Source organism: Perissodus microlepis, chromosome 6 (assembly GCF_051167445.1).
Source record: "Perissodus microlepis isolate ML-2025 ecotype Zambia chromosome 6, ASM5116744v1, whole genome shotgun sequence".
In the NCBI taxonomy this organism is placed as follows: Eukaryota; Metazoa; Chordata; class Actinopteri; order Cichliformes; family Cichlidae; genus Perissodus; species Perissodus microlepis.
In genome coordinates this window covers 23,033,957-23,059,181 of record NC_140466.1, presented here as the reverse complement: position 1 = coordinate 23,059,181, position 25,225 = coordinate 23,033,957, and the positions used below count along the sequence as shown (strand labels likewise).

At 39.2% G+C, this 25,225-nt stretch overlaps 3 protein-coding genes across 4 annotated transcripts in view; 1 reads left to right on the top strand and 2 right to left on the bottom strand.

Annotated features, from left to right (window-relative positions):
* Window positions 1–460: 460 nt before the first annotated feature.
* Window positions 461–5,414, bottom strand: cyp2u1 (cytochrome P450, family 2, subfamily U, polypeptide 1). Its single transcript, XM_084931532.1, has 5 exons — window positions 4,745–5,414; window positions 3,324–3,974; window positions 2,587–2,748; window positions 2,265–2,432; window positions 461–2,183 (listed from the first exon to the last, which is right to left on the bottom strand). The coding sequence occupies exons 1-5, from the start codon at window positions 5,139–5,141 to the stop codon at window positions 1,984–1,986; spliced, it is 1,578 nt and encodes a 525-aa protein (XP_084787658.1). The 5' UTR covers window positions 5,142–5,414; the 3' UTR covers window positions 461–1,983.
* A 547-nt stretch (window positions 5,415–5,961) lies between these two features.
* Window positions 5,962–20,748, bottom strand: sgms2a (sphingomyelin synthase 2a). 2 transcript variants are annotated; one of them, XM_084931531.1, is made up of 6 exons: window positions 20,349–20,748; window positions 14,213–14,716; window positions 13,447–13,564; window positions 11,043–11,196; window positions 9,878–10,044; window positions 5,962–6,688 (listed from the first exon to the last, which is right to left on the bottom strand). In XM_084931531.1, exons 2-6 carry the CDS (start codon window positions 14,659–14,661, stop codon window positions 6,503–6,505), a joined length of 1,074 nt encoding a protein of 357 aa, XP_084787657.1. In that variant the 5' UTR covers window positions 14,662–14,716; window positions 20,349–20,748; the 3' UTR covers window positions 5,962–6,502. The 2 variants fall into 2 exon arrangements, with proteins under 2 accessions (XP_084787657.1, XP_084787656.1); XM_084931530.1 differs by having other exon boundaries at window positions 20,345–20,746.
* A 211-nt stretch (window positions 20,749–20,959) lies between these two features.
* The window catches only part of papss1 (3'-phosphoadenosine 5'-phosphosulfate synthase 1), a 25,254-nt gene continuing 20,988 nt past the window's right edge, over window positions 20,960–25,225 (top strand). Inside the window, exons 1-4 of the mRNA XM_084931528.1 lie at window positions 20,960–21,236; window positions 23,669–23,783; window positions 23,882–24,117; window positions 24,318–24,456. Of these exons, the coding sequence (XP_084787654.1) occupies window positions 21,177–21,236; window positions 23,669–23,783; window positions 23,882–24,117; window positions 24,318–24,456 (550 nt within the window). The 5' untranslated portion in view covers window positions 20,960–21,176. The remainder of the gene's footprint in view (window positions 21,237–23,668; window positions 23,784–23,881; window positions 24,118–24,317; window positions 24,457–25,225) is intronic.

Here is a 25,225-nt window from a genome sequence, read left to right as displayed (position 1 = left end):
TTTGACATAAAATTTTTAACTTTTGATTTAACTTAAATTTCAACTATATTAATTCAAGATAAAAAAAAAACATAGGGGTGTTTTCTTGGTGGAAACGTGCCTCCGTTTAAAGCTGCATTATGCCATGAAAATAAATTGTGTATTTTAATTAAAGTTATATCAGAAAAAAAATATTGAAAATTATATTGCGTTAATCAGTAATAGCAATTGTCCCTGACTAATATGGCGACTGTGTTAACGCATCCTTCCAAAGAGATTTGCGGTAAGCGGAAGTGCTGGCGGTCACGTGATCACAGCCGGTTCCGCTTGCAATCGTGGAGTTGTACTACTGTCATCTTCTGGGTTTGATTACATTAGAAACGATCTCGGTCTGTATCATTCATTCTTAATTTCTACATGTTGTTTATCAGTTTATGGGTGAAATTTCTCAATTTATGCAAACGAAAAACACAAAAGAAGGCACCAGCTAGCAATTTAATATGTAATGAACTCTCACATTGTGTTTTCCTGAGTCCAGAGTTTGTGGTTTTCGAACAAACAGTCCTTATACCCGACCTTTTTCAGTGGAATGTGTGTATGTGTGTGTGTTTTTCTATTTTTGTTAAGCCACCTAACACTCACCTATGTATCATTAAATGATTAAAAAACAGCATCTAACTCATTCAACGAACCAGTGTTATAGCTACATGTAATAGACGACGTATTAAAAATACATTTTAAATTGGTTGTCTCCTAAGTTTAGGCACTGTTACTAACAATACATCATTTTTTCCCATTTCTTTAGCTGACAGGGTTTGACAGACATTAGAAACAGTATTTTCCATCAATAAGGTGATTCCCAAAGAGCCATTAGCTTAAAACTTGACATATCGTAGCATGGCGTGCAGTGTATTCTTAAAAAAAAATAAATAAGGAAAATGAACACGCTGAGGACAAACTGACAAACAAATAAAGCAGCAGGTCTAAAAACATCTGATGAACAGTATCTGAAAGTCATGTTTTTAAGAAACAGGAAACAAATCCAGCCAAGACCTGACACAGGAGAGATGGATGCGGCACATCATATTTCATCCACTGTTTGCCATAGTCTCATCAGAAATGTTGTCAGTGGAAAGCTGGTTGTCGAGAAGCCATTCTTATAAAATAGAAACAAAGGAAATAGGCTCACGTATGTCAAATCACACAAGGACTGGACTGAAAATCAGTGGTAACAAATTTGAAATAATTAGTTCAAACCATCACCAATATGAGGTTGTCAAAAGAGATGTACAACTTTACAGAGAATGGAACAAAAGGCAAAAACATCCAAAGAAGAGCTCTGAATGTCGTTCAAGGAGCCTGGAGAAGACTGGTGAAGACTACTTAAAGAAATAACAAGAAAGCTGCCTAAGAGAGTTCAGACTGTGTTGAAGAATAAATGTGGTCCTGTCAATTATTGACTTTCAAGGATGCTAGAATTGTACATATTACATTATTACATATAAACAGCTGTTCCATGTACTTTCTTTTTACACCTCTAATTAAATCTTTGCATCCATTTCCCTACCAAAATATAATGAAATGGGGGGTGGCTCAAGACTTTTGCACATTGCTTTATGCTTGCTAATTTCTATGATGCAAATCAAATCATACAATAAAAGGATAAATATTAATACAGTTATTATCTTATGACTTTTAAAATTAGAGTCATCTCGCAACACTGACCTTATTTAAATATTTTTTTAAATGAGATAAGCCATCACTTAGTACTGCAGTCTCAATATCAGTTATTTTCAAATTTCTGTTCACTCAGCAACAGCTTAAATCATCCACATAATCCAGATGGTAATGAAAAAATAAATAATCTGGGATTTCAGTCAAACAGGAGCACCCTTCTCTAATAAAAAACACGTCTATAAACTTCCTAAATATTTAGGTCTCTCCAGGAGAATAAGATCAAAATATTTTCTACTTTTTGTGAAGTCCTTCATCAGAGTTTCCTTGTTACAGGACGTCAGTTTCACTGTTGCGAGCAGTCACACACACAGTGAATGGGCAAGGTGCTAGTGTCAGTCCGAACCGTCCGTGCAGGGGAGGTGGACGCTTTCCCTCTGGGAGCCTGAATTTGAAGGCCTGCAGTAAGCTGGTGACCGTCAGAAACAGCTCCATCTTTGCCAGCTGTTCACCCATGCATACCCTGCGACCTGAGACACAACAGTGAAATCAAATTTATGGATCAGTGTTTATGTTTCACTCATATGGATCATATAAGTAAGAAGGCATACCAATCCCAAATGGTATGAAGCACTCTTTCCTGAGCAGCTTTCCCTCATTGTCCAAGAAGCGTTCTGGGTTAAAACTGTCTGCATCATCCCACACAGTGGGATCTCTATGGACAGACCACAGGTTGGGCAAAATGACAGTCCCTTTAGGAATAGTGTAGCCTCTAAACTCTGAAAAAGAAAAGAAGAACACTTTGTTTAGAGCTTGGGAATTAGACAAATTTGGCAACAGGCATCTGCTAGGGTGGATCCAGGGTGCTTGAACAGTTATGTGCAGATCTGTATGAAGGTTATGTGGAGATTAAGGGTCACAGTTACTGTTTACCTGTTGTTTGTGAGGCCATGTGAGGAATAGCCAGGGGAACTGCCACAGTCATTCTCTGCACTTCCATAATGGTGGCTTCAGTAAAAGGCAAACTTCCCTTATCAGTCAGAGACGGCACCCGATCTTTGCCCACTACGTCATCAATCTCTGCATGGACCTTGTCTTGAATCAACACAGCAGGAGAAAGGGAGGATTAAGGATGAAGTCCACATCACATCAAACCAGGAAAAAAAACGGTCTGATTCCGGAGAACTTGAAGTAAAATGCAGCAGTGAATGCATATTTTCATGTGCCAATCTATGTGCACGTGCAACAATTGGAGAAGTGGTTAAATACACAAGGAGGCCAGACATGTTCATGTCTTGAAACCAAGAAGTGTCCCAGACGTGGGTTCCCGCAGAAGATTCCCAATTCCCCCCACATAAAAGTTTGTTTGGCAACCTAAAATTTAGTCACAATACTTACATATGTTGCCACTGTCAATATCTCAACAGTACACCTAAAAGGTCTAAAAGGTTTTACCTCTGCAATTATGTTCCTGACAAATTGCAGTGTGTCCATACTGTCATTTATCAAAATCCACATGTTTCAAATCAGTGAAATCACACTTAAAGTGGTATTTCTGACACTAAATGTGATTTTCCCAAAACTGCTGTGGAGTCCAAATGAAATGATTTGATTTCACAAACACATGCACTTTGCAAAGGATGGACTTTACTGATTGCTGCCATTTTTACCTTGGATATCAGGGTATATGACCATATAAAGCAGAGTCCACAAAACCGAATTGGTGGTGGTGTCAGTGCCAGCAATGAAGAGGTCTCCTATGATATAAAAGAGATAATCCTCTGTGAAGCTGCTGTCCTCCTCTCTAGCATCTTGCTGGGCCAGCATCTCCATCAAGTACATGTCTGTGAGATCCCTTGGATTGTCGGCATCTAGTGTTGCACGGTGCTTTGTAATAATCCTCTTAAGAAACACGGTGATGTCTCTTTCCACCTGACGCAACTCTCTGAAAACTCCAAAAGGCAACCAGTAGAGCAGCGGGAAAACGTTGATGAGGACTGCCGGGCTGTTCATGCAGATCTCCAGTCCTCGCGCCATCAGGTCCAGCATGGTGCGGAACTCACGATCCTCGTGGTGGAAGCGCTGACCCAGGATCAGTGTGCAGATGACGTTTGACACAGCGTTGCCAATTAGTGGACTCGGGTCCACACCAGTGCCACCACACTCCTCATTCAGCCGTAGCAGCTCTGTTTTGATTGTAGCAAGGCCTTCCTTAATGCAAGGCTCCAGACTTAGCTTCCCCAGACCAAAGCTGCGGAGTGTGGTGTGGCAGAACTTGCGCTGCTTTCGCCATACTGACCCGTAAGGTGCAAAGACGATCCCTGAAGTTCAGTTATACCAGGAAAAAAAAGACAGCTTATGTCAGCGTGTATGTCATTGTTATTTTAGCTACTTAACTATACTCTTAAAATTGTAGAATACCTAAAAACGTACATCTCGTAAGTTATGGAGGAGACTATCAAATCTACTGTTAAGACTGACCCTTAATCCTGCTTGGAGAATTTAATGTGGTAAATAGAGCCTGTTTAACCCTGGAGAACCCATGGGGTCAGATCCGACCCCATTGGTTTACTAGGGAAACCATGGGGTCAAATTTGACCCCATGGGTTCTCCAGGGTTAAGTTACAGGCTTATCAAGTTCAAATGTGCATTCATGCATATTAATTGTAGATTTGCAGTAAATGCAATAGACTTCCAGTGAATCCTAAAGGTTAAAGAGAAACCCCTGTTCAGCTATATTCTATCATTCTATGAATAAAGCAACTAGCACCCAATCTCACAGTGTGTAATTACTTTTTGTTAGGCATAATGTAATAACACTGAGGAGGAGACATTACAGTTGTGCTCAGACGTTTACATACACATATGAATGTGACAGTGAGGCTTTCCAACACTGTACCAGCTGTCAAGAAAAACAAACAAAAAACAACTTTAATTACACTAACCAAAGGCAGTGAAACCTCTCTATTCTAACGCTTATCCGATTACTAGATTTTACAACATTTTTTTATGGGTTATTACACGGTTATAGCCTTATTTAACCGATAACCTACAATAACAGTTGCTTAATTTAATACAAGAACTTGCTTACCTTTGCGTTTAGTCAGGATAGTGACGGTAGGGATGTCTGGCCTGTCGGAGAACACCTCCGGATGGTTTGAGAGGGCATCCCTGACCGCTTCATAGCCATTGAGCACCACGATAAGTTGACTCCCTACAAAAAGGCTGTATATGTTACCATAAACTTTAGCCAATTCTGCCAGACCGTCTGTGGGGTTTATGATCCGTTTCCTGAGGATACCAGAGGGTACGAGAAAGCCGCCGACGTTTCCGACCACTGGCCATGGCTTCGGACCTGGCGGAATGTTTTTATATCTTAAATTCCGCTGTTTTTGATAAAGAGCAACCAGCGCCAACGCGATTATTATTAAAGCCGCAACGTTTGCGTTTAACAGCACGGAGTCGTTCAGGCCTGAGAGCGAAACCATGACGTCAGCATTCAAATAAACTCAAAACTGTTAGTTGATAATACATGTCCAGGACTGAGCACTCGGACACCACGAAGCTGCTATTTATTTGTTTTACAGACAAACGCTCACGCTCTTCCTGTGTTGTTGTGGCAGGCCAAGAACAACGTGGTACCGCTACTGGCTTCCTATTGGCTGACAGTGCTTCCTCCTATTTTGATTGGTGGCCAGCGGGCATTGGCCTTTAGAGCCATTAATTCTGTCTTCCAGGTTTGGCAGTGGCACAATTCTCGGTTTTATCCATTTTGAGGCTTTATTTTTTATTTTATTTTACTTAAAAAAAAATAAAAAATACTTTTTCACTTTTTTGGCCAGTAAATGTATACAAATGTATACAAAGAGCTGCGCTGTCAACACTTATATACAAGGCATCTAGAAAGTAGCTCCAGATAGTCTCATATTTCAGCCATATGCCATAGTGAGTTCAATTCATTTTCCACCTCAAGATTCTACACACACTACCTCATCATGAAAAGTAAAAAAAGTAATTCTTGTAATTCAAATTTATAAAAAAAAAAAAAAAATTTAAAAAATAAAAACACAACATGTACTTAAGTATTCGCAGCCTTTGTCTGACAGTAAAATTTTTATTTCTTTTTAATTTTTCATCAGTCAGAAAGTTGAACTTCAAATTTTTCATGTTTGCAAAAACAAGAGAGTTTTTGTTTTTAATGTGGATTTGATTTAATTTCCATGTGCCCAGAGGAAGTATTTTCTGTTAACCTGGAGTTTTTAAACAATCTCCTTTGATGAAGTGTTCAGTGAAATAAAAGCAACACTCTTATGCTTTGGTAAGGGTACATTTTAATACAAAGTTACAATGATAAGACTACAGCTGGAATACACAGTCAATGCTACTTAAATTAATACAAAATTAATAATAATAGAGAAAAAAAACCCAAATATACCGAGACTGATAATGGCAGCTTTGGTACACCTATAGACATTTAACAAACTAAGGCACCTCGTGACTTGAGCACATTGATATCACAATGATAGAAACCCTGACAAAATGTACATATACCAAATGAAATACTGCAACAAAACTGCAAGTAGGCATCATAAAACTGTCCATTTATCAAAAGAAATTGACCAGAAGCAAAATCAACTTTATCATTTACGGAAAAAAAAGAACAACTTACAGGACTTGATCTTATAAATAAATCACAGTGACAACAAACAGAGATGGTATGATTATCTTCTTAGACATACTCATATCTACACATTTGGTATCAATGTTTCTGCCCAGTAGGCAAGACTTTGATGAATGAATACCACCTCGGTGGATTATTGAGCAACACTGCTGCCATATCCGGGTCATATTACTCCTCTCGTGTGCTCTGTACCATGGAGTACTTCTTACAGGGATTCTTCAGGCAGGAAGGAGGCCAGGCGATGGGCCAACTGTATGAACACGGCACTGCGGTCTGGACGTTCCTCTCCAAGAAGTTAAAGAGTGGGTTCCACCAGGTGTTGGTGAGGTAGTTATTGGGTGAGCACTTCAGGGTCTGAAAAGAAGACCGAAAAAAAGTTCACATTAGAGGAATATCATTATGGCACCCAAATGTCTGTGACAGAAGATTGTCTGATGTCTATGAAGCCCGTTTCCGCCACAAAAAAAGAAAGGATCCATAACTCAAAATTTTGACTTATTAACTTGAAATTTCAACTTATTAATTCAAAATTTTGAGAAAAGTAACTTGAAATTTCCAGTTAGCGCTGCCAATCAGTAATCTACGTGGATGACGTCATTTGTTACCCGGAAGCTGAAGCCCTCAGGTACAAATGCTACAGCTAAGCTACCGGTATTACATCCAGTCACGAATGAACACATTGCTGAGTATTTTCAGCGTGGCTTCAAAAATGATGAAATCCTTGTGTTATTAGCTGAATCACATGGCGTTACTATCAGCAAACGTACTCACGAAAGCGCCAATTTGTTGCAATCCGGTTTTGAGTCCGTGTTACTCTGCGCCATATGCTTCCGGGTAACAAGAAAGTGACCTCATTCACGTAGATTACTGATTGGCAGAGCTTACTCGAAATTTCGAGTTATGGATACTTGTTTTTGGGGTTTTTTTTAGTGGCGGAAACGGGCTTCCATAGATGTCTTTAAAATTGTTGGGGGTTGAGTGTGAGTTTGAACGAGAAATATTAGAATAAACTTCGAAACAAGAAATCAGCAGATAGATTTTTTTTTCCAAGTCTCTACTATTGTTGAAGAACTATAAAATAACAAGGGATTTTTTTAAAGGCTGCCCTTCACAATAAAAATGTTTGATTTGTGTAACTCAGATTGCTCCATATTCACTGCAAATATGTATATATATATATATATATATATATATATATATATATATATGTATATGTATGTATATATATATACATATATACATATATGTATATATGTATGTATATGTATATGTATGTATATATATATACATATATACATATATGTATATATGTATATATATATGTATATATTAAATGAATGAAGGACCTGAAGGGAGAAAGCATAATGCTTAAGCCAAACAACAACAATAAATTGTGGTCAGTGTGCCAAGCATATTAATCAATTCCATCAACAGTGCTTATAATTTGTCCATTAGAGGGTGTAATGTATCATTGTAATGGTGCAATGACATAGAATTACACCCAGACGCTTTTGACACAGTTTAAAAATACTTGAGGAATTGTAAGCATATATAATAATCAGTGTTGGGTAAGTTACTTTAAATTAGTAACTTAGTTACATTACTAGTTACTTCCATCAAAAGTAACTCAGTTACTTCAAGTTACTCGTTACTTTCAAAGTAACTAGTTACTAGGGAAAGTAACTTTGGTTTTACTCAGACTTCTCTTGTTAATGTGTTGCTAACTGGATACCCAGCAAGAGTGCCAGTCTTCTATCTTGCTTACTTGCCACAAGTGCACTGTGCCACCTACCAAAGGAAAAAATAATGTGCATATTTCCACGAGAGAAATCCCACGCCTGGACCGTCGTTGACCGCCGCCATGATTTTAGCCTACGTCACAGCGTCATGTGCGCTTTTTACATCCAACACAAACTGCAGTTGTGGTGCTTTTGATTGTACTCAGAACTCAGAAATTCTGCCTTCCGAATAGGAAGATGTAGGTAACACCAGACTGCAGATGAGCTACATACAGGGCTGGACTGGGACAAAAAATCAGCCCGGGCATTTTGACTAGAGACCGGCCCGCCATTATAGCAAATATCATAAAGCCTTTGAATGAAAACAAACACTGTCGTGACAGTGATGTACACTGTCTTGATGGTATATATGTATCAATCTATCAATCGTTTGTTGTAAGACTCAGATAATTATTTATTAAAAGGGAGACATTTGAAATGAGAATAAGAAAGTATTTCTTTGTGCCCCCCTTTCCCTGTTAATGCCCTACCTGGCCCCCTGGCAACACTTTGCTAGATCCGCCCCTGCACAGTTACCAGCTGTCAGCTACATAGAAAAGGATCCTGGTGTTATTTATCTCTCAGAAACAGTTCATAACTTCCCTTCAACTCATTCATGTCACCTAAAAGGTAAACCTGTTTCTCCATCACCTGTTCAGCTCTGATGATTCAGTAAGAACATCTCCTGGTTTCATCTGGTTTCCCACTCACCAGATATACAAACCGATATCATGACCAGCAGCTTTACAGCTGTGGCTCCAGCAAACATCAGCTGATACTAGAAGTTAATATTAAATAAATTCTAACAACAGCTGATCAAACGTGCTGCTGTTGTTTAACGCGACATCCGGTGGTTTCCTCTTTCTGGCGCAAAGTGGACGATAAATAAACAAGAGGGAAAAGCCGATCAGCTGATCATTGATCAGTTTCATGATTAAAGTAGCAACAGGAGAGGGAGGGGAGAGAATGAGAGAAGAAGAGGCAGCTGTGCAGCAAAGACACAGAATAACTCCAGCTTTGTGTCGTTTTCATTGTAGCTGAAGTCCGGGACAAACTGTTCCTTTTCACCTCAATACGAAACGCGTAATAATTTCTCTGAATACGAGACGATTCCGTTTTTTAGGGAACGGTTGACAACTCTAATAATTAACCGTATGAACAAAATAAAGTTCAACATCATTAACATCATAGCTCCCACCCAGCTGTATAGAAACCCCGTCATGCTAGCTGGCACGCAGTACGAAAAAGTCAGCACAACGAAAATAAACTCCAACTAAACTTGGTTTATATCTGACCCAGATAGACTGCAGGTCATAACTTCTTACCTGAAGTTCAGTTCACCTGACACTCGGACGGGCGGCCGCTTCGGGTCTCTCTTCCTTCTGCCTCCCCTTTCTCTCATCCACCTGCTGGCCTCCACCACTTGCTAATGTTACTGAATCTGTGGAAGCTCCGCGATAGCCACCACACGAAGTAACGAATAACGAGCCTATCTAAATCCCAGTAACGAGTAACGCGTTCCTCATTTTGGCATAATAACTAGTTACCGTGCTCGTTACCACAATAATAACGTAGTTACTGTAACGCGTTACTTAATAACGCGTTAATCCCAACACTGATAATAATATAGATCATTTCCTATAAACAAAAGCAGTAATAATAATAATAATAATAGCTCCCCACTGCCCCCCACAACAAAGTGGACCCAGTGCCATTAGGAAAACAGTCCTCCATGCTTGACGAGTCCTGTGTCTTTTGATCAAACCTGTAAGTTAGCCATGGTGTGGTACCACCAGAACAGACGGGAGGTGATAAAATATGCCACAACCACATCCACACTGTAGTGCTCATGAGCCACCAAGATGCACACCACGCCCACAGCACTCAGGAGCCAGCAAACGAGATGGTACCACCAAAAGGACCGCGGCGAGTCTTCGGGGGAAGCAGGAAAGACAAGATTGCTGTCAGTATTTATTTGTAAAATGTTGTTTTTTCAATTTAATGAAGTCTTATCAAAGATAATGTAGGAAAACATTAGCGAGCCAAGGGTGATGGATAGTATTCGGTTAAAAAGATCTCTCATATTCTGTGAATTTAAAGCAATTAACTTGGGAGAAGCTTTTGTTTTCCTCCCACCAAAGAACATCTTTGCTTCATTTTGCAAGGCTGAATTAACATCATCACACCACAAAGATACAGCATGTTGCATATTTTGCTTACAGTAGAATGAAATAACAGGCATTTATACCGGAATCACCATATTATCATACACATCCAGAGCCTGAAGAGAGATTACTATTCAGAATAATATACTGAGATGGATGACATGGTAGCTTTTTGTTCATTAGGAAGCAAATTGCAATGGACAAATGCCAAGATACCAGTGTTTACATCTAGTATACTGTTGCACCTCCTCACTAATGTCTTTGAATGTAATGATGTTGATCTGCTCTTGCAAAGTGCTGAAAAGTATGGTTGCAGTTTTTTCTTGTGACTTTAATCTGAGAACAGCTTCTTTATTTTCCTGCTAAAATTATGACTTTATTTATTTTTCTTCCATAAGTAAAATCTTAGTAACAGTAAAAACTAAGACACATGCTATTTTGAAACATTTGACCTTTTCCCCCCTTTTTTTGGCCAAACACATTTTTATATAACCTTTAGTTACCAATACAGTACATATCCAGAAATACATGGCTTTAAAATAAAACATATACTGATTGTTTTCGTGGTTAAACTTTTTAATAAAACACTAAAGCAAGCAACAAATCAGCAACTGTCAGTTATATGTAGCCTGTTAGCTCCTGCTAAGAAAGCGCTCTATTTCATAAAAACTGAATGAGTCCAATGTAGTTCATGTATTATTCATAGAGAAATCCCATAAATTCTCCCACACACGGAAGCAAACAAGCATTACTTTGAGTACTTACACTCCTTAATGAACAAATAGGTGAGCGTGAGCATCACAGTGTGCCCACTGTAAAGAAAGTCTCCACAAAGGAGATGGGAGTTTGTAATGGAAAGCCCTCCACCTGAAATCAGCCGCAGGACTCGTTGAATTTTCGCATGGGAGTCTCCGTGAAGCTGATGATGTAACGAGAGGGATAAACACGGGATCAGAGGTAATATTGAGACAGAGGAATTATTTTCACTACAGAATAAATGTGAAATGGAAAAATAAGCTAATCTTTACATTTGAGAATCTAGAAAAAGAGAGTTATTATTAGTATTAATATATGTTCACCATTCACTATGTTAGGTACACATGTTCAATTCCTCATTAACACCCATGCATAATCTTCTAATCAAATAGAGGCAACCCAGTGCATTTAGACATGTAGACATGATTAAGACAACCTGCTGAAGTTCAAACTGAGCATCAGAATAGGGAAGAAAGGTGATTAAATGATATGGTTGATAGGACCAAATGGCATGGTCTGAGTATTTTAGAAATTGCTGACCCACTGGAACTTTTCCACACAACTATCTATAGGATTTTTTTGAAAATGCCTGTTGATGCCAGGGGTCAGACGAGAATGACCAGACTGCTTCTAGCTAATAGTAACTTAAATAACCGCCTTCTACAACCAAAGACTGCAAATGAGCATCTCCAAATGCGCTACAACTTCATTGGCTACTGCACTAAAGACCATTGTTCTCGTAGTGCTGTAGATCATCCTCTTCGTAACAACAGGAAACTGAGACTACGGAAGATTGGAAAAATCTTGCCTGGTCTGTAAGTCTAAATTTCTCAGACAGTTAGTTTGGCGTTTAAACTGATCTCTTGAACGTGATAGTGAGTTCACTACACTCAACCATGCTCCACAGTCACCAGATCTCAATCCAGCAGAGTACCTTTGGGATGTGGTGGCACACAAGATTCACAAATCTGCAGCATCTGTGTGAGGTTATCTAGTCCATGTGGATGAAAAATTGTGAGAAATGTTTCCAGTTGAATATGTGCCTCGAAGAGCTAAGCCCGTTCTAAAGGCAAAACAGGGTCCAACCTGATCCTAGCTAGGTGTACCCAACAAAGTTAACAATGAGTGTATATTTTCTGATAGATAAAATATTGGATAAATTCTCCAAAACCAACCCGAGCAAATAGTGATGTGTCGGTCGCGAACGAAACGGCTCTTAGAGCTGACTCTTTGAAGTGAACGACGTGTGCCGTGGGTTTTTTTTCCTTCTCTCACCCTCTCTCTCGCACTTTTTTTCCCCACTTCACTCCGCATGCGAGCCTTGTGCTTTGCGCTGGGAAGAGGGTCAGAGGGACGGTAGTTACACTCGCAGTAGCACAGGAACAGAGCCGGAGGGAGAGAGAGCCAGGGACAACAACGTCACATTAGAAAGGTATAGTAATCATCCAACTATTTTCAGTTGCAGATGATAAAGGATTCAGAAAGTTTATTCATGCAGGCCCATATGACAGAGAATATGCATGTTCTTTTTGTTTTCATATTTTAATTTATATTTAATTGTGTTGTGGTTTGCAGTGTTTTGTGTTGTTTCACTTTAAATTTGTTTAAAAGGAAAAAGCTGAAAATGTAAATAGTTAAAAGTTGAAATGTAAAAAGTTGGTTTTTATATTATGTGACACATTTATTACATTTTATGTGGAGTGAATAAATAGAAGTATATTTACGGTGGCCCCTAGAGACAAAGCACGTACAAACTCCAAAACACGTACGAACTCCAAAACACGTAAAAACTCCAAAACACGTAAAAACTCCGAAGCATGCACAAACCCCGAAGCACGTACAAACTCCAAAACACGTACGAACTCCAAAAAACGTAAAAACTCCAAAACACGTAAAAACTCCGAAGCACGTACAAACTCCAAAACACGTACAAAACACAACAGAAGTGCTCCAGGATGCTAGGCGCAGTGTTGAGCTTTTGTTACCTAGTGGCTACACAAGCCAGGAAGTACCAACAACCACACCTAAATAAATGTAAATGTAAATTAGATTTTTCTGTTAGACCTGCTGCTCAAGTTATGCAGGATGTTTCCCTTCCTAAAGACAGCTGACAGCTTTGACCCTCAATCCACAACATCCCCAATTCTTAGGAAAAGAACAACTACGAAATTGTCTAACCTGCAAACCTTTTTGCAGTATCCAACCAAAACAACTGCCAGGAGCAGATGTTTTTGTTCAGACACTAATGCACCTCAGTATTGTTGATGTCTCAAGGCAATAAAAACCTAAAATGACTTCTTTTTTTTATAGCTGCTTTTCCAGAGTGGCTGTGCAAGACAACTAGTCCCAGAGCGCATCAGAGTGCACAGGCGAGAAATGACGAGTAACACTCTGATGCTTGCATGCTTCTTACCTTCGGAGCGCAGGTCATGTGCATGCCAGGTACAGGCAAGGTGGTAATATACATAGTGACACAGCGGTACAAATACAGGGTGCCAATGAGGAAGAAGAACCGTCTACACGCTATTGACCTACAAGAAGAGAGTGTGACACAGAGGTATAAATGATGGTGTCTGCCTGATACATACAGTTTTTACAGTCACTGGTATTAATTGTGAAAAGGTAAACTTCTTTGATAAAAAATGAAAAATCTATCAAAGTATACAAAATGCTAATGACTGGAGGCAATCTAACTCCGTATGATCAGTCAACGCATCAAATATGATAGCTCCTGTTCAGCCAATTGAACTGAGGTTAAGCCGTGACGGTAAAACTTGTGATTTTACTTGCACTGTCAATTTAATTATGTCTTAGTTCCCACAAGTAATTTCATGTAGAAGACTACATGATGTAAATTCATCATTTTCCAGCTGCATTAAAATGATTATAGCTTGGTACTTAGCCTGTACTCAGTTTTAAATAACAAAGACTGCTTTCTAAATGAACAGCCATAGAAGAGGAAACTCCAGTGTTGAAACGGCCGGAAAATGATTTTGATTTGATCAGAAGGCTCAGTAATCTGATGAACTTCCTGAGTTCATCACACATGCAGACGCGCAGATCACTGACAAGTTTCAAGGGTTGGTTATCACATACAGTATACACAGCAATCGTGAACAAATTGAAAAGAGAAAACAAATAAAAGAAAACAACATACAGGTAATGCTGTTGGTTCTTACTTGTATCTAAAGAAGAACAGCTGTATCAACCAAATGGTCAGCAGCACCATCCCATTGATCTCTGTTACTGTAAATGCCCACTTGACTCTGTCAACATAGTCAAAGAACTTATCAGGGAGGGGCGGGCTGTTTTCTTTGGGTGGAACCCTCTCGTGGACCACTGTGATTACAACTGTTGTCAGGACCAAATTAAAACCAGCATAAAAGAAAGCGATTATTGTCTTCCACCACTCCATAGGCAGACGATTGACCTTGGACTCCGGCAGGGAGATCTTCACGTAATCATTATGCCTGCCTATGCCTTTCCGAAAGCCCCTCTTTGTATCCTCTCCACCCGCTGTATGGACGGGGCAAGTTTTACCACCGTTGGGCACCGCGGCACCCTCCATTCCTGGGTTCGTATTATCAGCGGCTGAGTCTCTCGCATCCACGAGCTCCTGTGATGCCATGGGTGCCTGCACTGTCCATGCACAGACAATGTGGCTCTGGGCTGAGGCTTTATAGCTGTGATGAGAGAAAACAAAAGGATTACACTGACAAGCGGTTAGGTTTGGAAAGCGTGTGCAACTGTCATGTGTACAAGACAGAAAAGTACAAACAAGTAACGAGAGAGAAAACACTCGGGTTTCCGTTTATTTTTGCTCTTCCTTATTTTAGGAGTAATCAATGAAGACATGAAGGTTTTATTGACACAAAGTCTTGGATTCCACTGGATAAAACGTCCATTTTAATCTTGAAAAGCTATTTTGGAGTTTGTGACACAAAGCCAAATGTGGTTGTATGAGTTAATGCTGCGAGTTATACTTTCCATTTATTGGACATTCACCAGAAGCACTCAGGCAGTTTTCTGTTTGGACATTCAATCATCCTCTTTTTTTTAGTACTTCCAAAGTCTTTCCATTACACTGCTGTAGTTTTTTTTTTTCTCAGCGAGCAACTGCTATGGTCATTCCAGTCAGTGTATGGTCAAACATTACCTTGTTGTTTGCAAAACTGGAAAAGAGTTAGTGAAGTGTTTGTTGTTGGGCTATTTTCACTTAATGACTGTGAGAGTACACTACAGCACTGATCATTTTCATCCTTTGACATCCAAAAGGTAACAGCTCCTTTAATGGACGTGGAGGTTATTGCAATCAGCCCTGAAATGCATCACAATAAAAGTCATCTGGGATACATACATGATGTTATGTTTACTTAGAAACCTATCAGTAGGATAAAACATGGGATAGAAATAGAGCGTGGCTGGATACAGGAGGCCTACCCAAAGTATCAGTTTCCTCGGATCAATTTTGAGGAAAACATTACTGCTGGAGAGAAAGCATTAGAGCAGAATGCCCTCTGACTAACCCACACAGGATTCAGTCTGTGTTATGTAACTGATGGAGGTCTGAAGAACACAAAGTCTAACAGGCTTTAATGGTTTATAATAAAGGGTTATAGTGGGATTTAACAGTTGGAGGTTGGGGGGACCCTAAATTCTGGTGTTGCTGTGCAGCACAAATAAGTCACATAAAAATCTGTATTATGAGCTCCAGTAGATTTGTGATCTTCATGGACAGGCTTTGGTCAGCTCACCTGCTACTGGTGATTCTAAGCTTTACTTCTCTTTGTGGATTTAGCCAACTGGATGCTGCTCTATAAAAGCAGATGTTACCTGACCTATCACAGCTGCTTATATAAATGTGGAATTTGGCAAGTCTCAGTAAAGAACATCATCTGCTTACATTCAAAGGATTAAAGTCCCGCTAGAAGTAAGCTCTATTAAAACAAAGCATCCAAATTGAAAGTTTAAACACAGTTATTCACTTACAGCTAAATTTACTGTCATTTCAGTGGTTAACTGGAACATAAAACAGCATGTCTTGAAAAAACTTTCACCCTCTGGAAGTCATATTTTTCCACCATCTTTGGTTCTTAAAAAATGATCCCATATATTTCAGCTTGGAATTCTTTCAGTTCCGCCTCTTTCTCCCTCACAATATTTCGGCTGCTACCCAGGACCTAAGATAGCAGCGTCCACAAATACAAGAGTCCAGAGTCCATCACAGTTATGCAAACTACCGAGTTTAGTCTGTGGTCATTGTCCTGGATTAACATTAAATGTGTTTTTAATCATTTAATGGCATTTTTCACTTTTAAATAACCAAGTCACATTAGCGACACACGATGTATGAATTCACCGCCTGATTGAAGCCAGAATGTCAAAGACACTGACTCATCTGGCTCACGATCTGTCACACTTCACATGATATTGTAATATGTGAAGTACAGAAAGGAAGTTATAAGTTTCATTGTCTTTGGCTGGTTGTACTGCAGAAACTAATGACGATTAAAAGTTGCTGAGAGGTCAAGGAGACTCGATCATCGCTCCTGCGGATGGGTAAACTATATTGAACTTTACATGTAAAGTTAATTATCCACAGTAGTACTATAATTTCCCCCAATCAGTCATTACCTCCCTTGTCCTCTCTTTCTTGCATTTATTTTCTAAGTAAAGTGAGCTCTACCTTTAGCCTTAAGCCTGTCTGGTAATATTCACTAAACACTGCACTAAAAATAATCTGCAACTTAAAATGTAGACTCTGGACAAGGTCAACACGAGAAAGCAAACATTATAAGACCATCGTAATGTTAGTGACAAGGCTTTATGTATCTTTTGGTTTGGTATAATGCAAGATGTGATTCACTGTATCATTTAGAGGCAGTGTGGTTGAGCGCAAACCCTAAGGAACCATTCATTCATTCTAGTTTAAAGCAGTCTCAGGTGTCAATAAACAACAATGTAAACACATATTAAATGCTGTTGTTATTGTTATTTGTTTGTTTGTTTGTTATGAGAATGAAAGGGGGGGGGGGGGGGGGTTATCTGTGACACGTGTTTTTATGTGTTTTTCTGTTTCCTACACGACTGCACTATATATACTGCACACGGGTGTCAGCGGACCCGTTTTCCTGTCCCCTTCCCTCCCCAGTGTGCCAAGGACAGTATTTTCCCACTGGCCAGAGCACCAGAACACTCATGGGATGGGTGGTGATGGAAACCTGGCATCAAAAAACTATTCCACATGGTCACAAGCCATGATGGATAACTTGGCCGCCAGTACTCACCCAAGCTATTTCAAGACAAGTCACTCAGTTGCCTCAAAGGCTGTATTTTACTCCAGGGGAACCAGGCTTTCAACTCCATTTTGGGCCCGTCATAATGATATGCTTGCCTTGCTGTCCAATCATTTCTGTCTGTGCATCATGTAGCTAGCCTTCATTAAAGGAAAGTGGCAGCCCTGCCTTGTAGGAAGGGACGAGACCAGGGAGTTAACTTTATGTTATGAAGTTACTAAAACCAGCTAGGCTTCTCTGTGTTCAGAAGTAAAGCATTTCTGGAGTTTTAGCTTTACTATTTCGGGACATAAACACAAAACACAAAAATGTGTTAAAGAAGTATCTCATATAGTTGAGATTTTGTAATAATTGGTGTGTAGTAGTAATCTATGATAAAAAAAGAAATGTCCAGATAGGCTTGCAATGATGGGAAAAAAGCTAATCATTCACACGGGGGTATCTACAGCAAACTCTACATATTTTATTTGTTTATATTTTTATACCAGTTTCCCTTATTGATGAAACTCCCAAGGTATTTGCTGATGTATAATGGCAACAAAAACAACAATAATAACACTGCAACAATAATTAATATTAATATAAGTTAGTATTGGTAGCTGGAATAGCAATAATTCATTGCTCTTTAAAAAGAGTAGAAATACTACAGACTCAGAGTAAAAATTCAATACTGGAAGTAAAAGAAATACTGCCTTCAACATCATGCCTAGATAAAACCAGATAAATATTATGAGCAAACTGAATTAATGTTTAAATGCTAGCTCTTTAAGTATTTACTCACTCTCATATCTCAAGTCTTTGCTGTTCCAGATAAATGGTCCCAAATTGTTAATTATTAATATTAATATTTATCTGATTGTAAGTACTGATGCATTAATGGGTAACTGGGCTTCTTCAGCCTCAGAAGTACCTGTGCCCCTAAACAAACTCGCTTTGGTCAATATACAAATTCATAATGTGTGAAGTAACAAAATGTGTAACATAAACTCTTATTAGCTAAATTAATTTAACTAAAAATAATAAAGTAAAAACAACTGAGTTCTCTGTTGCTGAAATGTGTAACATCAAGTAAGACGGAATAAGTAAAGTAAATATCAAATGGGTTCAGATAGGGTAGATAGACACCCTCTCTACTTCTTAAACTAGCCTTAAAAAAGTCTTGACAAAGCTTATAGTTTAGTCTGGATCAGGTGACCCTGAACCATCCCTTAGTTGTGCTCTTACAGGGTAAGACAGATGGGGGACTTCCAATGATGTGCTGAACATTTCTTCTCCTCTTTTTTCTCTCTTCCCCCTCAGCCTGTCACAGCAGATTGCTGCACCTCTCTGAGTTTGCTTCTGCTAAAAAGGAGTTCTTCCTCCCCACCATTGCTGACTGCTTACTCACAGGGGAATGTAGGAATTTTACTTTATAGTGCAAAAAACTTTAAGATGACTGTTGTTGGGAAGTAAGAGAAATACAATCAAAATGAGGGGAAAATGAAAGTTTGTAAAAATGTAAGAAAGCTTCTTTAGAATAAACTATGTTATTGTAAACTATTAGTTATTAACAACATGTACATATAGATCTATATCTACAGATATAGATATATATAGATAGATATATCTACAGATATAGATCTATATGTGTGTGTGTGTGTGTGTGTGTGTGTATGAAATGAGCTGGAGATAATGCACTTTGATCATATACTGGCAGTAGTTTAATTAACTTTGCTATTCTTGTGTCTTCCTTTGTAACCAGTAAACATTAGATGTGGGAATCACCAGAGACCCGACGCTACAGTATTTATTATTTACAATACTTCACTCATGATATCTTATTACTGCCATTTGTTTTTAAATTTTGCAATATGCGGAGCATTGCAATAACCTATATTGCAATTTATCACCTTTTGTCAACTGCAAATAACATCCTTAAAGCTACGCTTTGACAGTATTTACTTTATCCAATAAGATAAATATTGTGATACTATGCTGTATCTCTTTCCCTGACTCCTAGTAAACATGGCATCCCAATAATGTTAATCACAGAGCAAATGTTTGAAACATTTCTGTCCTGTAATAGATCTCACGACTACTAAACAGCACTAGTTTAACATCTCAGTTTGCTCACGGAGACACGTAAGTATTAATTTCTTACTAACAGAACAAGCCATTGTTGTTTTACTTCTGGTATAACACATCCTATTCCACAGAGCACATGTAAAAATAGCCTCAGAGTACTTTTCTGGCTTGTCTGACCACATTTGGGGTGGATACTGGCAGTAATGTCAGGTTTGGGACTGGGTGTCTCCCACGCTTCCCATATATATAAGAGGGTGGCAGTCTGCCACATGTGATGTGTGCGGCACAGCTGGTTTTTGAAGTTTACTTTTGGGGTGTAGCACAGTGGCCCCACACACAGTTTGAAACACTAGGTTAAAACACAAGGCTACTGGGTGGGGCAACAGGTCATTACACGTCCTGTAATTAAGCCTTGTCATTTCAAGTCAAAGCTAATGCAACTTGGAACAGAGAAGTGAATTATTAAAAATAGAATTAAAGCAAGGCCAAGGGTGCAAGGAGGCCAAAACTACTTTGTATACTTCAAAAATAGGCCGCCTAATTTGCATTGTGTGGACTTGGTTTTTTCACTGCAGCCTATGTCACCTGATGTTTCATCGTCATATAAAAACGGAGCCTTCCAGCTCATGCAAAACGATCTACGGAAAATAACTTTTTGCATTAATATATGCAAATAAATGAAATCTATACTATATACAACATCAGAGACAGTCCACGTACGTTTACTAGGAGTCATACCTACAGTACATTTCTAAAGCTGTAAACAAGAAAAAGGGGAAAAGTTAAATGTCATCACTAAAGCAATATTCATTTATTCCAACATCACATAGCTTGTTAACATCACAATTACTGTAGCCTTTTAAACACATCTAAGCCAGCATATAGGCTAACGATGAGAATGCGATCTCTCTGTATTTAGATTCACATGTTGCACAGTTCATAGCATCATACCTGCCTTGCTCGGGCCTCTTCCCGGAGTTGCAGTTCCTTAAATCCCCGTTGCTGTCTGCTCGCCGCTCCTCTCGGTCTGGTCTGTTACATTACGCCACAGAGCCGCTCGCTTTTGAGGGAGCGCTCCTCCCTGATGCTGCGCGTATTTCTCACACTGATTCAGCCTCAGTAAGCAGCTTCCTGCCCAGCATCCCCTTCAAATCACACCAGCAGTCCTGTAATCAGCGTACGCACCACCCTGTAGCTGATTGCAACTGCAAATAGCTGTTCTATTTTTATTAAGTTTACCTTTTTAATTACAAACCCCTCTTTTTTTTCCAGTTGCCAGCGCTGTTATTTGTATAATTACACACATGACCAGGTTGGTAATAATAACCTACAGATTTTTTTTTTTTTTAAACATAAATATTTGAAATGACTCCTCGAAAACATCTATTTACTTTTATTTATTTATTTTTACAGTGTGTTTTTTTTTAATGTATTTTCACACTTGCAGGTTGCGGATCAGTTACGTCTCCGAGTCAGCTATTGCGCGAGAGGAGACGATGACGAAGCAGAACTGACACCAGGTCAGTTTTTCTGGAACCAACCAAAGACGGAGGAAACGCGTCACTTCTTCGATGGTGACGTGGCAGCTTGGAAAAATACCTCTTCCCGGTTGTTGTGCTAGATAGGCTGCTCAGCTCCGGTCTCCTCCATCCGCTAGACGCACCTGACCCACGAACAGATACCTCTACAAGTAAATAAACCGGGTTAGGTGTAGTATTTGCTTTTTTTTGGGTTGTTTTTCTAAAGAGGTACCGTTTGAATTAGCTGCTGACTGCTGCCAGGCATGGAGACTCTCGGCAACTCGAACAAGAAACAGAAGCTAACCAACACTGCTGAAAGCTGGGTGAGTTTTTTCTCTCTCTCCCAAGATGTGTTAATTCAACGCACCGTTTCATTATATCCGTCCACATCCACAAACAAGTTGCTTCTTCTGAGCTAACTGCCTAACCAGGCTCAGTAAGCTAGTTAGCGACACTTTTGTTACACGTTAGTTGCAAGATAAAGCTAGTCTTACGGGTAAAGCTTTGGGTAATAAAAGTAATCACGAATCAGCTGCTACCACCCCCGGTAATGAATGCAGGGGCTTTGACTGATTTGAGTTACAGCATTTCCAGGTGTGATAACATTACCTTGGTGGTACAGGCAGACTGTGCTGTGCTTCTTTGTGCAATTTCTCTGCTACATAACGCTGCAGCACAGTATTGTCATTCATCACCGTCTTCCACATTTGAATACACAATGTAATTTCAGAAAAACACAACAACCCGAAATTTTCTATTAAAGCTTCTGAATTGTTAAATAATTGCCTAAATAATCTGTCATCTGTAATCTGCAAATAATTTATAATCTGTCAAACATGTCTCAAACATGAATGCTATAAAGTTATTTTGAGCCAGAAAGAACAATCTTAACACCTTTCTTTCTAGCCAAAAGGGCAGCAGAAATTGCAACAAGTATAAAATGTCACAGTCGTGTAGAGATATTTGAAGTGGCTGAAAAGGACTGGATTGACTGACAACCCGGGAAATGAATTGCAGCATGAATATTTCATCTTTTAAAATGTCTGATGTATTGAAGATGAAATAAGAAGTTTTGAGAGGAAATGTGGACAAAATGAAGCAAGGTGGAGGTGTGTCGCAGGTTTATCTGGTTTGAATGTCACACACTGTTGCAGCTCTGTCACAGCATGGTACTAGCAGTGTGTATCCTGTAGCTGCAGCTTAACATGTGGCAACAATAATAATGGATAAACAAGAACAGTCACCCGATGAAGCCAACAGAACCACATCATCCACGAAAAGCAGAGATGAGATTCTGAGACCACACCGTTTTTAGTAAATTAGGAAAGTTTTTGCATTGATTAATAATGTAAATCATCCTTACCTCCTGCTCTGCAGACAATTCAATTCAATTCAATTTTTTTTAATAGCGCCAAATCACAACAAAAGTCGCCTCAAGGCGCTTCATAGATACAGAGAAAAACCCAACAATCATATGACCCCCTATGAGCAAGTACTTTGGCGACAGTGGGAAGGAAAAACTCCCTTTTAACAGGAAGAAACCTCCAGCAGAACCAGGCTCAGGGAGGGGCGGCCATCTGCTGCGACCGGTTGGGGTGAGAGAAGGAAGACAGGATAAAAGACATGCTGTGGAAGAGAGACAGAGGTTAATAACAGATATGATTCAATGCAGAGAGGTCTATTAACACATAGTGAGTGAGAAAGGTGACTGGAAAGGAAAAACTGAATGCATCATGGGAATCCCCGGCAGCCTACGTCTATTGCAGCATAACTAAGGCCTAACTATATGCTTTAGCAAAAAGGAAAGTTTTAAGCCTAATCTTGAAAGTAGAGATAGTGTCTGTCTCCCGAATCCAAACTGGAAGCTGGTTCCACAGAAGAGGGGCCTGAAAACAGAAGGCTCTCCCTCCCATTCTACTTTTAAATACTCTAGGAACAACAAGTAGGCCTGCAGAGCGAGAGCGAAGTGCTCGAATAGGGTGATATGGTACTACAAGGTCATTAAGATAAGATGGGGCCTGATTATTTAAGACCTTGTATGTGAGGAGCAGGATTTTGAATTCAATTCTGGATTTAACAGGAAGCCAATGAAGGGAAGCCAAAACAGGAGAAATATGCTCTCTCCTTCTAGTCCCTGTCAGGACTCTTGCTGCAGCGTTTTGGATTAGCTGAAGGCTTTTCAGTGAGTTTTTTGGACATCCTGATAATAATGAATTACAGTAGTCCAGCCTGGAAGTAATAAATGCATGAACTAGTTTTTCAGCGTCACTCTGAGACAGGATATTTCTAACTTTAGAGATGTTGCGCAAATGGAAGAAAGCAGTCTTACATATTTGTTTAATATGTGCGTTGAAGGACATGTCCTGGTCAAAAATGACTCCAAGGTTCCTCACAGCGTTACTGGAGGCCAAGGTAATGCCATCCAGAGTATGAATCTGGTTAGATACCATATTTCTAAGATTTTCAGGGCAGAGTACAATAACCTCAGTTTTATCTGAATTAAGAAGCAGAAAGTTAGCGGCCATCCAGGTCTTTATGTCTTTAAGACATTCCTGCAGTTTAACTAATTGGTGTGTGTTATCTGGCTTCATGGACAGATAGAGCTGGGTGTCATCTGCAAAGCAGTGAAAATTTATGCTATGTCTTCTAATGATGCTGCCTAAGACATAATCTAAGGTGTTGAAAATTATTCAAATAATAGTTTTTCTTTAAAATTTGTATTCACTCCACTGACATTAAATCTGTATTATTTCAGGGAATGCAACGGGCAACTAATGTCACCTATCAAGCTCATCATGTAAGCCGAAACAAGCGTGGGCAGGTTGTGGGCACAAGAGGAGGCTTTAGAGGATGCACTGTTTGGCTGACTGGTAGGCTGAAAGATGTTATTTGTAGAGATTTTAAGTTGGACTTAATGAAGATGTCATTGTTTTTTTAGTTTAACCCTTTGTTTTTCTTCTGTGTAAAGGTTTGTCTGGTGCAGGGAAGACCACAGTGAGCATGGCTCTGGAGGAGTACCTTGTGTGTCATGGTATCCCTTGCTACACACTTGATGGGGACAACATCCGTCAGGGGCTTAACAAAAACCTGGGGTTCAGCCCAGAGGACCGTGAAGAGAACATTAGACGTATTGCTGAAGTGGCCCGGCTTTTTGCTGATGCAGGGCTCGTCTGCATCGCCAGTTTCATCTCTCCCTACAGCAGGGTGAGTGGCTCCTCAAAGAAGGCGTTAGCTGAATGAGACAAAGAGATGATGACAATGAGAAGTGTGCATAGATCTCAGTGGTATTTCAGTAAATTAGGCTCTTAATTTGTCACCATCATCAGTACACCAAGCTAAGTTTGGCTCTCACTTTTTGTCTTTCATATTTATACATGGTTTTGTATGTTATTATCATCCATCAGGATCGCCTCAATGCCAGAAAGATCCATGAGGCTGCTGGGCTACCTTTCTTTGAGGTGTTTGTGGATGCCCCACTGGACGTATGTGAGCAGAGGGATGTGAAGGGGCTTTACAAGAGAGCCAGAGCAGGGGAGATAACAGGTACAGTATGATTACTTCCAAGGAAGTTTTTTTTTTTTTTTTGGTTGCGTTTGCATACGTGTATTTCTGTCTGTAAACATGAGCACTGAAATATTTTGGATGAATTCAGAAAAAACTTTGTACAGATGTAGAGCTGCGTCATGTCAAGAGTCCAATAAATTTTGGTCAATTAAATTCAAATTAATTCAAGTTAAGGTCCACTTAATGATTAATTGGTAGAAAACTTTTTAAAAAGACTTATAACTTAGAAACTGTGTGTCTTACAAGTGTGGCCGGTATTGTCAACATACAGAAAGTACCATATAAAGATTTAAATTATCACGCCACATTTGACCTCTGACCTCTCCTTCAAGGTCAAAATTATAATAGTATAAAGAGCTATTTATGAAAACTATGTTTCTTACTCCCATTGTTTGTATTGACAACAGACCGGCATATAGGGAATGATATATGGGAATTGTAATTATAACATTATAATTTACACCCAAATATCATGTCACATTTGGCCTCTGGTCTCACTTTTACATTTTACACCAGGCTTTCTTTCAAGTTGACCTCCAAAATGTATAAAATATAAAATATCATAATGTAGTATAACATCTTATTATAAGCTCAACTTATTAATGTCCAGTTATTTACAAATCATTACCTATTATCTATGATCTACACTTACATGTTTATACAGTAAACATCTAGCATGCTACTCTTTACAGAGTTTTACTGCGCTACAAAATTCTTAAAGTATATTTAAAATGAACAAAGAATACAT

What these genes read in the sequence shown, in the direction of transcription:
- cyp2u1 (XM_084931532.1), bottom strand. Translation starts at nt 5,141, where the DNA reads ATGGTTTCGCTCTCAGGCCTGAACGACTCCGTGCTGTTAAACGCAAAC. An exon ending in TATCCTGACTAAACGCAAAG is followed by an intron (nt 3,975 to 4,744) that starts GTAAGCAAGTTC and finishes ACTGAACTTCAG; the next exon opens with GGATCGTCTTTGCACCTTAC. An exon ending in CATGGCCTCACAAACAACAG is followed by an intron (nt 2,433 to 2,586) that starts GTAAACAGTAAC and finishes TTTCTTTTTCAG; the next exon opens with AGTTTAGAGGCTACACTATT.
- sgms2a (XM_084931531.1), bottom strand. Translation starts at nt 14,661, where the DNA reads ATGGCATCACAGGAGCTCGTGGATGCGAGAGACTCAGCCGCTGATAAT. An exon ending in CTATTTGTTCATTAAGGAGT is followed by an intron (nt 10,045 to 11,042) that starts GTAAGTACTCAA and finishes CTTCCCCCGAAG; the next exon opens with ACTCGCCGCGGTCCTTTTGG. An exon ending in ACACCATGGCTAACTTACAG is followed by an intron (nt 6,689 to 9,877) that starts GTTTGATCAAAA and finishes TCTTCTTTTCAG; the next exon opens with ACCCTGAAGTGCTCACCCAA.